Genomic DNA, 13,987 nt, shown 5'->3' with positions numbered 1-13,987 from the left:
AATGAGGACAAGGTCAGGGTTCAGTTCCATGGGAGATGGTTAACTTTGATCTATTAGATGGCTATAAAATAAACCCTAGCCAGTCTCCTTGTTTTCACATGCTATTAATGATAAATGAAATTGGTTGATGGAACAACAAAAAATGTATTGCAATTATCGAAGAGACAACTCAAAATATCCTACTGCTAATGAATCAAAAGCATTTCTTTAATTATATCAATAAAACACTTTCTCACAGTGGTAAATATAAATAATATTTTATATAATTTTTCTCATGCTGAAATTAGAATTCAAACAGTTTGTTGTTTCCAAAGGATTGCCTTGAGGGTTTTAAAACCATTATAGTTATGCTCTTATCACTGACTTTTATCACAAACAAGTCTTTTAGAATTATATCCAAAATATAAACAAGTGCCTAAATGGAAATTATTTTTTGAAAAAGTTCTTCCCAATGGAAGTTCTTCAATCTTTAATGTTGGTGATGATATTCCTAAGACATGTCTGCAGCTGATATCTTATTGCATTTTTATGACTCTCCAGAGAACAAAGCAATTGGCTTCCACAGTGTTTGTCCTTATAAATTTGTGACATCAAATATCAAAGAATTCAAGAGTTTGGACAATCCTTGCCCTTTTATAAAAGTAACTATATATGTCAAAGAGGTATTCTGATCTAATGTGTGACATCTCCTTGTATTGGTGCTCTTTGATAGTTGGGAAGAACTGTTTGAGAAACTAATTATTCATCTGTATTATAATTAACATTCATAAATCTGTAGCTATAACTTAAAGAACTCAGCTAATTCTGAGACTTGCTAAGGAAAAAAAATGAAAGTACCACCATTTTTATATAGTAACGTGCCTTTTTCACATGCTAGTAAGATTTTTAAATTATACTAATTTTTGTAGCATTTTGTATTTTCATCTTTAGACTTTGGTTTCCTCTGCTAAAGAACTGCTTTAAATTATTTCTAAAGCCCCTTTCAGCTGTAATTTTATGATATTGAGACAATCCTATTTAAATAAAAGTAAGTGTACTTTTAACAAAACTTTGAAAAAGGAATATTATTGATTAGGTCATATATTCTGATTCTGGTTCACATATAATATATCCACATATGCAGGGAAATATGTTATAAATATATATATATATTATCTAACCCATGTAATCTAATATAATATATAGGTTATGTAGAATTATACTGTAATATGTAAGTATATTAACTATGAATATATAGAATTATATATCATATAATTGAAAGATTAATAAAACATCTATATATTTATATATACATGTTATAGGTTAATACATGTTACCTGTAATATATTACATTATAGATTATATAAATGTTAAAATCTTATATTCTACATATCATATAAATGTAGTAATATGCTATATGCTAGTATATATTACATACATGATATATAATTCATACTAACATATAGATATATATAAACATACTATATTTTATATACATATATATATATATAATTATATTATATTATATACACATATACATGTGTGTGTGACTGTGATCTCACTGGTTTAGGAAACTTCTTGTACTGTTCTGCAATTTACAGAGATTTAATTTAATCAGGATGTGAGACTAGTCTTGAAAAGAGATTTTCCTAATTCTGAGGCAGGCTCTCTATCTTTGTCTAAAAACTATATCAATGCTTTAAAATATTTAAGCTCAAATTCAGAAACAAAATAGCACAAGGAATCATTCTGACTTCAGTATGGTGTATAGGTGATACAGGATCTTCTGCTACAGCCAACAAGACAGTAGGCACGGGATGGAACAATACATTGATCATGTATAATAAATGCTTTGTATTCTATGCACATCTATAGACCAAATGTTTATTCTAATGGGTAAATGTGACCCTCCTGGTACTTCTGATCAGGTTTAATCTTTATCCACCTAGAGTGAAAGTTCTATTTTGGACATGCCATCTCCTGTTGCTCATAATATAGTTCATGGTATTTTAAGGAAATTACCTGAAATCATTGAAGAAATTCAAAGTTAAATTACAAGAACAGTTCAACTGTATTTATAACAATATTTTTTTAAAACCCTCAACTGATTTTTCAATTTTATTTAAAAAAAGGAGTAAAAGGATACTATGTAATTCTACATGTAAAACTGATGATAAAAACTTATATTCACTTATTTTCTTCTAGCTTAAGAGTTTTCTTCTCTTTTCAAATGTTTATTTCTCAATCAAGAGCCATCCATTTTTTCCTGCCCTTCTTTTTGTGAGCATGCTCAACAGTCATTCCTTGTAGAGAATTTTGGGAGGATCAAAATGCTTTTAGAGGTCTATGACTCATTCTGGATTGAGTAGTCAGGATTGCCTGCTGAGTGTCCATTCTGTGGATATAGAACAGAGGTAACTAGCCTTTTGGCTGTTCTTCCTTCTGAAGAGCAATTAGGACTCCAAACTGTCTAGAGGGTTTTTTGTAAGGAATGCTTTTCTCCCAGTACCACCATAGCCTATGAACCTGTCCTACCTAGGTAAGCCTGTGCACAGAATGGAGCCAACTCCATCTCTACCAAGTTTCTTTTGGTACAGGGCCTTGTGAATGGTTAGGAGACCCAGAGAGCTGCAGTCATCAGTAAGATATGGCTTACTCTATGGCAGTAATGGGTAAAAGCAGGAAGAAGGGACTATCAGAGACCACCAGAAAACCAGTGGTAGGAAATGAAAAATCCATGGAAAAGAAGATTAAGAGGGTTACTTGATTACCCAATAGTCCAGTGAAGAGGTCAAATGTGAAATGGCTAATTATTAGAAATTCCAAACTCTATTATGTGTTGATGAGGCTTGTTACCAGCCCCAACAGATCATAACCTGGCTACAAAATGAGTTTGGAGATCCTGTTTACACTGTTTTATTAATTGTGCCCTGTGATCCTTTTATGTTCAACATTCCTCTTCCTGTGTAGGAATAAAATTTGTTGTTTTTTGTGTCCCATTGTTTCCAACTCTTTGTGAAGTTGTTTAGGATTTTCTTGGCAAAGTTAGAATGGTTAGCAGTTTCCTTCTTCAGCTCACTTACAGATGAGGAAACTGAGGCAGACAAGATCAAGTGACACAGCTAGCAAATGTCAGAGGTGAAATTTGAACTCATGAAAATGAGTCTTCCTCATTACAGGACTGGCACTATCCACTCTACTACCTAGCTGCTCTCTGCAATTAAATAACTATCTCATAATCAATTCATGGTTGCATATGAGGTATTTTTATAAAAACTGATTCCCTTTTTTTGGGGGGGGGAATTCAGTGTAGAAGAAAAAAATGAATTTCCCCTGGAATGGTCAGGGAATATGAGTGAAGAACTAATGAATATGATGAGAATGGGGACTCAATCCCTTGGAGAGAGATCAAGCAGCAGATGACTCTAGGACTATGTGAGGTTGTGATATTACTATGATATAACTAACTTCAAATGGGAATAAAAATGTTAAAATTGTAGGATTCAAAAATCATCGACTGAGAGGTGGCTACTACATCTACTAAATTTCGTATTGGAGTCCACTTAAGCTATACCATCTTTTGCTTAAAAGAAAAGTTTAGGGAGACAAAACCAAAGAACAGGAATTGGCCTTCTTCCAATTTTCGGCAGTAACATCTGGGTAAAACTGAAGTGGAACAAAGTTCTTTTAATGGCAATGAGAAACTAGAACAGTAGTAAACCTTGAGGTTATAAAAGGCATAACAGTTTATAAAGAAAACACATGGGCCAGAGAAGTTACAGCCTCATTAAAAACAATAATAAAGAGAAAACCTGGTGAGATCACAATACTGCAGACCCCAGAATGGATAGGGACAAATAGGAAGGTGTGTGTTTTGGGAGAGGAGGGAGACAAAGTGCCAAATTGGAAACTCTAATTTTCCTTCTCAGTCTGTGTTTTTAAACTTTTTTTTTCATTATGAACTTCTTTGGCCGTCTGGTGAAGCTTATAGATAACCTTCTCAGAGTAATGTTTTTAAATGTATAGGATTATAACAGAAACCAATTATAATGAAATACAATCAACAGTTTCAAGATGTCCCCAAAATCTTGATGCAGTTTTAAGCTATTAAGGCTTTCCTTGTACTTAAGATTGGGGGGAAAGGTGGAAGTTTGTGGAACTCTTAAGAACTTCTCTCCTCTAAATGGAAAGCAAACCATTGCTACCTCACATGGAAATCTAAATAAATAAAAACAGCGGGAATGTTAGAAGCCCAAAAGTTACAAGATAAATCCTAATTCTCTAATTCATCAATTATTTTTTAAGTATAAAAAGAAAAAAAGAACAGGAAGGAAAACTAGAAAAGGAACTGGGATTTCCACTTCTTAAAATGACATGATTATTGACTTGGGCCTTAAAATAAAGGGAAAGAAAAAGAGGAATAAAAAAGGGGGGTAATGGCTAATTGTTAGAAATTACATCTGAAGGGTAGAAAGTACCTTTTCTACTCCCATTCTTTACTGTTAATCCCTTGTAGTAATGTTATCAACAGATAACATAAGTGGGTTTAATTGATAAATGTAAAATTTTGAAGAATTGAGTTTTTAGAAGGGTTCTTTTGGCATCTATCAGTTACTAAATAAATGCTCACCATTTGCCATGCAACTGAGAGAGAACAATAATTCACCAAGAGGGGAAAGAGAAGGGAGGCATTGGGAAAGGATTGACTCCTTTACTTTCTCATTGCCCATTTACTTTCCCCATGAAGAACTAAACCACATAAATCATCTAGTAAGATTATACTTTCAGACACAAGTCCAACTTCATGAATCTGAACCCGCTTTCACAGCTCAGTTAATCAAGCAGTCACCACAGAAACAACAGACCACCATAAAGTACCTACTTATTTTCTAAACCTATGACAGTAGCCCCTGCCTATTATCTAGACCAAAGCTTCTTAAACTGTGGATTGCAACCCCATTTGGGATCATGTAACTATAGGATCATGAGGATAGTGAAATTATGATGTTTCATTTGTATGTCTATTTTATGTACTTGGGTTCATGTAAAAATTTCTTAGGCGAAAACGGGTCCCGAAAACGGGAAAAAGTTTAAGAAGCCTTGATCTAGTCCATTAAATAATTTCTAGGAAGTGTTGACAATGTGATTTCTGACATGAACATCTTTGACTCTGAGTGATCCATGTCTCTTTCCATCATTGGATGAATTTCTTAAGCCTTCTACCCAAGGTCAAAGTCTCTATTTCCTCAGGGGAAAGAATCCTAGGCTTAGAATCAGAAGTAGTTTCAAGTTTTGACTCCAAGTCACTTCCACTAAGTCTTAGAGCAAATGAAAGTGTTGGATTAAATAATTTTTCAAGTCCCTTCCATTCCAAAGAATAAAATACAGGCTTTTTGAAGACAACTATTTTTTATTTTGCCTTGCACATGTATAAGGTGCTTAATAAATACTTAAGGAATTGTGATACAGCAAATAAACCATAGACAGCAAGACCTTCTGTGGAACTCTTAGGTGCTAACAGAAATGGCCAATTAGAAGGAAATAATCTTCTAATAGAAAATACTGGCAGGTCAGGGGTCTGTGATCAGATTTGGCTCACAGATTCTGGTCTGAGGTAGAGCAACCTGAGACATCTTTCCCTTCCTCACCCTTCTCCCTATTATACAGATCATTTTATTTGATACCAGGTATGAATACTACAGAGAAGTCAATCCACTATGACATTCTGAAACTTTAGAGGACATGACCCTCATGGCTACAGTATACAAATGAATGAGGTATTTTCTAGCACTCTCTTCTCTCAGATATTGTTATATATTCTACTCTGGATGAACTCTGGATTGATCTATTAATCGAGTTTTTTTTTTTCTTTTAAGTTTGTAGATTCTTAAACTTTACAAGTCTTGTCCCAGTGAATGGCAGGAGAAGGGAGAAAGTACATGATAATTTTAAGACATATTACTTACGGCAAAACAACCGTCCCTCTTTATGTATACCTCAGTTTTTTCATCAATAAAAACAGGCTAATAATACTAGTGTTATCTTGTGGAATTATTATAGTATCTATAAAAATTTAAATAAGTTATAATTAGTAGTAGTAATAATATCACATGTGCAGAAATGAGGCTGGAATTTTTTAAAAAATGATTTTCTTTAGCTTAATGAAAAAGACAAATAGAAAAGATTACATGTCTTGATATACTCAATTATTTTTAGCAATTGGAAGAATGGCCTTGTTTATAGAAGAGAAGATCTAACACTATAATAAACCAATTTGGGAAAAGCATTTCTCAGAAGTTATTTGTATAATCATGCTCTTTCTTTCTTCAAAGAGAAAATTTATTTGAAAATTTAGACTTTAAAAACTAAGTATATCTAAGCACAATAAATAAATTGATATGCTTTAATGTCTTTTAAAAATTAATTTTTCAACAATGAATATAAATGCATATGTAAAATATATTCTACATGTTTATATCACAGGATGACAAGTAGTTTGTTCACTGCTAGTATTAGGCAAACATTTGTAAAATTAAAAAAAATTATTTTAAAGCAGCCCTCCTGACACCACAAAATATAAATTCCACCATTCACAAAATCTGGTCAGTAAATGCCTATGAAAACAGAAAGAAATTTGCAGAAAAGAATAATGCTAATAAATTCACTATATTATTATTTATGGTAATGTTTGTGACTGAAACCAGCCTAAGAAGGCACCAAGCCAATATTTAAAGGCTGAAAGATTTATCAAACCTTGAGCATATTGGTTTAAGCAGGCCTGGAGTCTGTAATCTTTATCACTGTTTAATCTGTCTTTACAAAACAAAAAAAAATTTTTTGGGGGGGAGAAAGAGACATTGTAGTTTTGTGTTTAATCATTAGTATTTAAAATAAAATTTGAATTAATATAAGATCCAGAAAAACATAACCAAGGACACGATACTAGGAGTTGGTGGAATTTGTTTAGAATACCGTGGTTCCAAAGTGTCATACCACTTTCTGTTAAATATTTAGTTCATTCCATTTTGTCAGCCTGATTTGTATCCTGGAAACCCTTGGAAGCTACAGGATTATTTTGTTACAACCACAACATATGTCGGTATGCACAAACCAGATCAGATTCAGAGTCTTTCTCCTGTTAACCTCCAGCAACAAGCTAACTGGCACTTCAAAGGCCTTAAAATACTGGTCATGGAACGGGGAATCAGTTTTCTCCTCCTCAGTCTCATTCCACTCCCAAATGGTCCTGGATCGATCCAACAGGATGACTTTGAAAATGAACCACCCTGGATGTCATGGGCTGCACATCCAGGATGGCTCGCTCAGCAAGGCAATCTGAATGAAACATGTTGCCATGTCGTTCTTTCATCAAAATAAAACAAAGCTGGCAGTGGTCCTCCTAGCATTTGGTGTTCATCTCAGGAAAGTTGCCAGGTAAATGAATGTAGCCAGGGAAAGCACGTGGCTTTAAAGAAGCAGAAAACACACAAGAAGGGGAAAACTGGGCCAAAAGAGCGAGCTACAGATCCTAACACTACCCCCACCCCCGCCTGAGCTTTAGTGACCAATGCTTACTTGCAGATGCACATAGTTTTCACTGACCTTGGCAATAGCAAAGAATTTGTGCAGTTAGTTGTGGTTGCACAATTGGGCTAAAAGAAGAGGCACAAAAGTGTGCGGCCTTCCTTCTCCACCTATTCCACCAAGTAAATTACCTTGTCCTCCCAAATTCTCATGCAATAATTTATAATATTATTCTTTCTTTTATTTCCTCCTGCAACAGCCCTTGGAGGATGTTTAGAACTCTGTGTTGTTTTGTTTGGGGGCAGGGAAAAAGGCTTTGGTAATATCTTATGAAACAAGTTTAACTGTCTTCTGTTTTGGAAGCACAGATTAAAAAGGGTTTTTTGTTTGTTTGTTTGTTTTTTTAGGAATATGGGTTTTCCAGACTTAAAAACTGCTTATTATAGAAAATAAACTCCCTGAGGGGAAGAATTTTTATTTTTCTCTTTGTGTCTGCAGTTTTGGGTAAGCACCTTTAATTCATTAATATTAATGTTTGCTGATTAATCACAATAAATAATATACAATCAATTTATATGCCCATAGATAATATTTAATTATTCAGTATGAGGAATTCCTGCCAAAAAATCACAGATCATTTGACAATATGATGGTTAAAGATTCGAAACAATCATGATTCCATGAGATATTACTTAAGAACTTATTTTCATTATGCTTATGTCTATGGCATGTTAAGGGAGAACTCCATTCTCATAAAGGTTAAGCTATTCTACTTATTGAATTAGAGTATTAAGAAGCCACATTTAATTCTAACTGATTATTGGCTGTTCATTAATGGCAACTCTGGAATAAGAGTAACGAATGGACCTGTAATTTTATTCCCAAATGAGAAAACTCCCTTTAGTAAAAGCAGGTCAATATCTTATCTCCAACTCTAGTTTTAGACACTTGCCTAATAAGGTTAAAAGACTTTTCCAGAGTCCCACAACCACTCTATGTAAGATGTGGGGCTTGAAAACATGCCTCCTTGACTTTGATGACAGTTCTCTATCCTACTTTCTCATGCTGGATCTAATCTGAAACCAGAGACATAAATGTTACTCTTTATCTTCTCAACCTCATGGATTATCCAAGTAGAAAAACCCATGAGAAGGATTGAGTCAGATGCCAAGAACAACTGATAGGATTTCAAAGCTAACTCAAGTTTAAGATCACTCAGGACAAAGGGGCAGTGAAAAGGAAAGTGATCTTGGCCAAGCTTTCTACCAGACTTCTTCCAGAAGTAATAGTTTAATAAAAACATTTATTATTTTTTCCATTTATTCAATGGTCTTTCCTCTGGTACCATATGCATTTTTATTCAGGTTTTACACATCTGGATCTCTAAGCAAGTAATAATGCCTATGATGTTCCTGAGTAGGTGGAAACTACTTGAACTAGAGCTCAAAATATGAATTGATTTAGATAAAATATCAGCTAGAGAAGGAGTCTAGCTTCAAGGCAGTAAGAATATACAATAGTTTTCTACATGGTGAGAGAGACGGACAGAGAAAGACAAAGAGACAGAGAGGGAGGAAAGAAAGGAGGGAGAAGGAGAGGAGGAGAAAAGGAGGAAGGGAGGGAGGGAAAGGGAGAGAGGGAAAAAGGAAGAAGGAGGGAGGGAGAGAGGGAGAGGAAGAGGGAGGAGAGAGAAAAGTGTCAGAGAAAGAAGTGTACACTGGAAATATCAAAACAAATATAATACCTACAACTAACTCTTCCTTCTAGTCCTCTAAGAATTTAAAGAACATCTCTTCTGCTTTTATATGATATTCTAGGCCAAGATCTCTCAACAACAACAAAATGAAGATCCATATTACTATGCTAATATAAATATTATTATACAATATTAATAATAGAACATTGTAAATATTCATAATCAATATTCATATATCATCAACATAATATAATACACTACATGTGTCTATATGAGGTGCTTAATTCTTGTGACTAAGTACCTCTGACCCAATACTAGATTCAGATTTGGTTCTAACATCAAAACTCCAGTCTTGAGTCCAAGTGAGTGCTTTAGAGGCTGGGAGAAAGATATCATTTTTCTATGATTTCATGATAGCTTTGGAAAATATGGCTTTTAATCCTACCCTTGACACTATAACCTGTGTTTATGGGCAAATCACAATGTTTCTTACCTCAGTTTCCTTATCCATTAAATAAAAGACTTGCTCTCAATTATATTTAGTTCTTTCAGTTCTAAATCTGTGACCCCTTATTGTGATCTCATTTTTATTTTATTTCTGGGGAGGCAGTTGGGATTAAGTGATTTGCCTAGAGTCATGCAACAGTAACTGTTTGAGGCTGGGTTTGGACTCAGGTCCTCTTGACTCAGAGCTGGAGTTCCATCCACTGCATCACCTCATTGCCCCATGCTCTTATTTTTTAAATTATCACTGAGTTTAAAAAAAAAAAAAGATGAGGCATTAATTCCAGCTTGGCTTGTTGATAAAATCAAACTTCACTGATAACAATTTTCACTGAAATAATCCTTCTGTTTCCAGCCTAAAAGCAGAAAACCATCTGCTCAAGATGAATGGTCCTCTCAACAGGTCCCTTTAATTGAGATGTCACATACATATGAATATAAATGTTAAAATGGAAATTTTTAAAAAATGCAATCAGGTCCAAATAGCACTTGCCAGGTCTTGATGAGCATAATCTCAGGCTCTTATTTCAAGGGATTTCAATTAATTGTAACTAAAAAATAGTCACAGTAAAACCCTTGCTGAATTAATTATTCCAGACATGAGTATAAAAGAGACCACCAAGCATGGTGAGACAGCCGCACAAAATTTTCCAATTTTTAAAGACTATCTAATGCTGGGTTTTGCTGTGCATGTGAAACATATATAAACAAATAGCACAGAAAAATTGAAGCTCTAACAATACCCAGATAGTAAAGTTAGGAAATTATAGATTTAATTTTCTCTGTCTCTGTACTACAGTATATATTATATTTTGTATTTTCAGGTGTACCTATTTTATTAAGAATATACACACAAAGCATATAGTTATGACATAGTTGTAATCTAGAATTTGCATCTTCTCCATTGCTACAACATTCGAAACTGTGTAATTGAAACCACCTAGGAAATCATGATTCCCAAATGGCACAGTGGAAAATGCCCTGAGCTTGGAATCAGGAAAATTCATCTTCCTCAGTTCAAATCCAGCCTCAGACACATACTAGCTGTGTGATTTTTTGGATAAGTCATTTAATCTTGTCTGCCTCAGTTTTCCTCATCTGACCTGAAGAAAGAAATAGCAAACCACTCCAATATCTGCTAAGAAAACCCCTAATGAGATCACCAAAAAGCAGACACAGCTGAAAACAACTGAACCACAATAATGTGTTTTAAAATCAGGATGCTGCATTGCTTTTAAGAAAAGAATTTCAGAATTAAGTACCAGGACTCATGAATTTAAGTTTAGTAATATTATCAAAGAAGCGGTAATGCACAGGGGAGGGTTAAATGTCCTCAAAGCCAAGAAGAGTGGGTTCAATTTCAGCCTGTAACACATACTGGCTGGATAATTTAGGGGTGAATCACAATCCTCTAAGAATATAAATTCCAAAGAAGATGCTAACCAGCATTGGTAAAGTGAATTACCTCACCTAGGAGTTCCCTGTTCCAAGGAAATCATAGGCTCAGACTCTACACTAATCCTTATTCCCATTAGTATTTTTTATATTTGGGGGCAGCTAGACTATACAGTGGCTAGACTACTGGCCCTGGAGTCAGGAGGACTTGAGTACAAAACTGGCTTCAGACCACTTAAACACTTACCAATTGTGTGACCCTGGCAATTCACTCAACCCAAACAATTTCTCAAAACAAAAAAATGAAGTACTTTAAAATTTAATTTTCAATTTATAAAATAAAACAAGCATTTCAAAAAAGATGATTGCACATGATACTGCAAAAGTGTTATAAAATATATAATAATTGTATCCCTTAATATATAATAATGTTATCATATACATTTATTTTTCATTTTTTCTTCCTTTCTCCAACCCTTCTTCACACCTCCCCACTCCCCACACCAAAGTCATGGAGCTATCAGAGTCTGTTAGTAGAGGAAAAACTAGAGATCAGAGATGCTAGCAAAATGTCTACCAATACCAGCACTTCTATCTGCTCTATCTTAACTACAATGAAATGGTAAAGATTAATGGGAATCTCTAAGTTAAGAAAAACCATGTGATAAACCCATTGCTTGAGAATTGGGAGAAAAAGAAAAGCATTTTAAAGACATTCTCTAAAATAATGGTTGATTAGCTCAAATGATGCTTTTTTGTTTTGCCAATTATTCATTTTGCAAATAGTGTCAGAAAACTCTTGCTTTTCTGCTACTCTCCAGTTTCTTGGTAGCAGTTCTGTAGCTTGTCAAAGCAGTGTTGACAGAATAAAGATTAACTAGAAAAAATAATGAAAAATACATCTTTATCTCAGAAAACTGCAGAATACTGTAAAGCTTGCCAAGGAAGGAGTCTAATTTTCCTTTCCTGCTGCACATATGCCTCAAGGTCAATGTTATAGGACCCCTTATAAATAAGGTCAATTTATTCTGACATGGAGTCCCAGAGGAACACAGGACATATTAAATTCCATGCTATAAGAAGATTGCATTTAATAAACCTCCCATGTTTAATATAAGTAGTTGATGATTTTTACCTTTTATATTTTTCCTATTTTTATTCATTCCCCCATGGGCTGGCTCTCAATATATATTTGTCATTACATTACATAATTTTTGACTTTTCAATTTACAATTTTATCCTTCAATTCTGGGCACAAAACCCCAAAGGTACTATAAACATACATATAATTAGCCACTAAGAACACAAAATCGAACTAAAGTTATCTTGTGGGAAAGCAAATGTTGGTCACTTCTATATCAGGAAATACACAAATTCAGCAACTGTTGAGCTTAATTCTTAAAGATGAGATACATTAGACTTTCACTCACAGAGATCACATGATTAAGGGGGGGAGGGAGAACCCACACTGTATTCATGGTATTTTTTTTTTTTTTCATTTCTCATTACAAGTGTATAGTGGGGAAAAGAGAATTTAAAAGGGAAAAAAATATTAGTCAACTGGCTATAGATATGAAGACTTTTACACAGAAATCTCCGGCTTGATGTCAGCTAGTGAAAAGAATGGAATATCTGTTAATCATATCTTCCCATTTTGACACCATCTCATATGAAATAGACTGCATAGAAACATGTTTTTAGAAGGTTTTAGTAAATCTCTTCTGAGGAATGTCTGCATTGGAAAGTGTAAAGCCTTATATCAGTATTTCTTTCAAATCATATCAATGTCAAATTCCTTTCCTTATTCTGGCAAGGAAAAATGACTTTTTAAAAAACCTATACAATATATTTTCAGCCATAGTCAGACAATCTCCAGCTTAAGTCCAGCATAGTGATATCATTTTGGTTCTTGAGAACAAAGGACAACAATCAACCGATATTTTCAAAATACTTTTAAAAAGCATCAAAACGACACCTTACCTGACGGACAAAACTATTTGAGGTAGTATCAGATGAGGTGCTTCCATCAGATCCTTTAAATCTATTTTTTCTTCTGGCTCCTTTCCCATAAACCTGAACAAACAAGGCAAGAAGAACACTGTTAGATCCTTTACATAGGATTGTTACATTAATGACTATATTATATCAAATAAACATTTTAGTAAGGACAAATCTGTTATTTTACAGGTAAAATTTGTGAATTCTTATTGCTAGAATCTACTACCCTATCCAGTTTATCTTGCAGAGTAGTGTCTTATGCTAAGGGAGAGAAAGTTTCTCATTAAAACATCTACTCACTCATACCCACTTTTGTGCACTATCCAATGAAAGAAAACAGATCCAATGAATACCAGACCCACCAACCCAAAGTCTGCCATTTTTCAGCTCTGAACAACTAGGAAGACATTGTTAGTCCTTTGGCACACCATTTACATAAGCAGATAATCCCTGTATTGTCCATTATTATTATGACATGAGCCACTCACTGTTTCTTCATGTGATAAATCACTTTTATTGCCTTGCCATCACTGGTCTTCCTCTTGTGGCAGAACTCCTCATTCTTTTCATGTGATAGTGAAGGAAGAATGTTTCCACAACACAACATATAATTTATCTACAAACTGTGCAAACTTAGAAAATCTCTCTGGGCCTCAGTTTTCTTGTTTATGAAATAAAAAAGATAATTTGACAGCCTTTAAGATACTTAGGTAAATTTAAGCCCTAAAGCTATAGCCTGACAATTCTATTGCAGTATCTTTCATTATCTAAGCTGTCTCCATTCATTGTGAGTCTAAATTTTCTATAATTTTTTTCTATAAATTCTTCTAGCTTGACTATGTTTTACTATCTTTTTTCTGTAATTTTTTTCTAGCTTGACTGTATTTTACT

The 13,987-nt window shown here is 34.0% G+C and overlaps 1 protein-coding gene across 3 annotated transcripts in view; it reads right to left on the bottom strand.

Moving 5' to 3' along the window:
• CACNB2 (calcium voltage-gated channel auxiliary subunit beta 2) overlaps nt 1-13,987 on the bottom strand; it is a 379,562-nt gene that overhangs the window by 344,706 nt on the left and 20,869 nt on the right. For all 3 annotated transcript variants that reach the window (XM_074266791.1, XM_074266797.1, XM_074266790.1), the window contains exon 2: nt 13,079-13,171. In XM_074266791.1, coding sequence (XP_074122892.1) covers nt 13,079-13,171 — 93 coding nt within the window. The remainder of the gene's footprint in view (nt 1-13,078; nt 13,172-13,987) is intronic.

This window comes from Sminthopsis crassicaudata, chromosome 5 (genome assembly GCF_048593235.1).
Source record: "Sminthopsis crassicaudata isolate SCR6 chromosome 5, ASM4859323v1, whole genome shotgun sequence".
Taxonomy (NCBI): Eukaryota; Metazoa; Chordata; class Mammalia; order Dasyuromorphia; family Dasyuridae; genus Sminthopsis; species Sminthopsis crassicaudata.
Note: the sequence above shows the minus strand (reverse complement) of the source record. Positions and strands in the feature narration are given on the sequence as shown.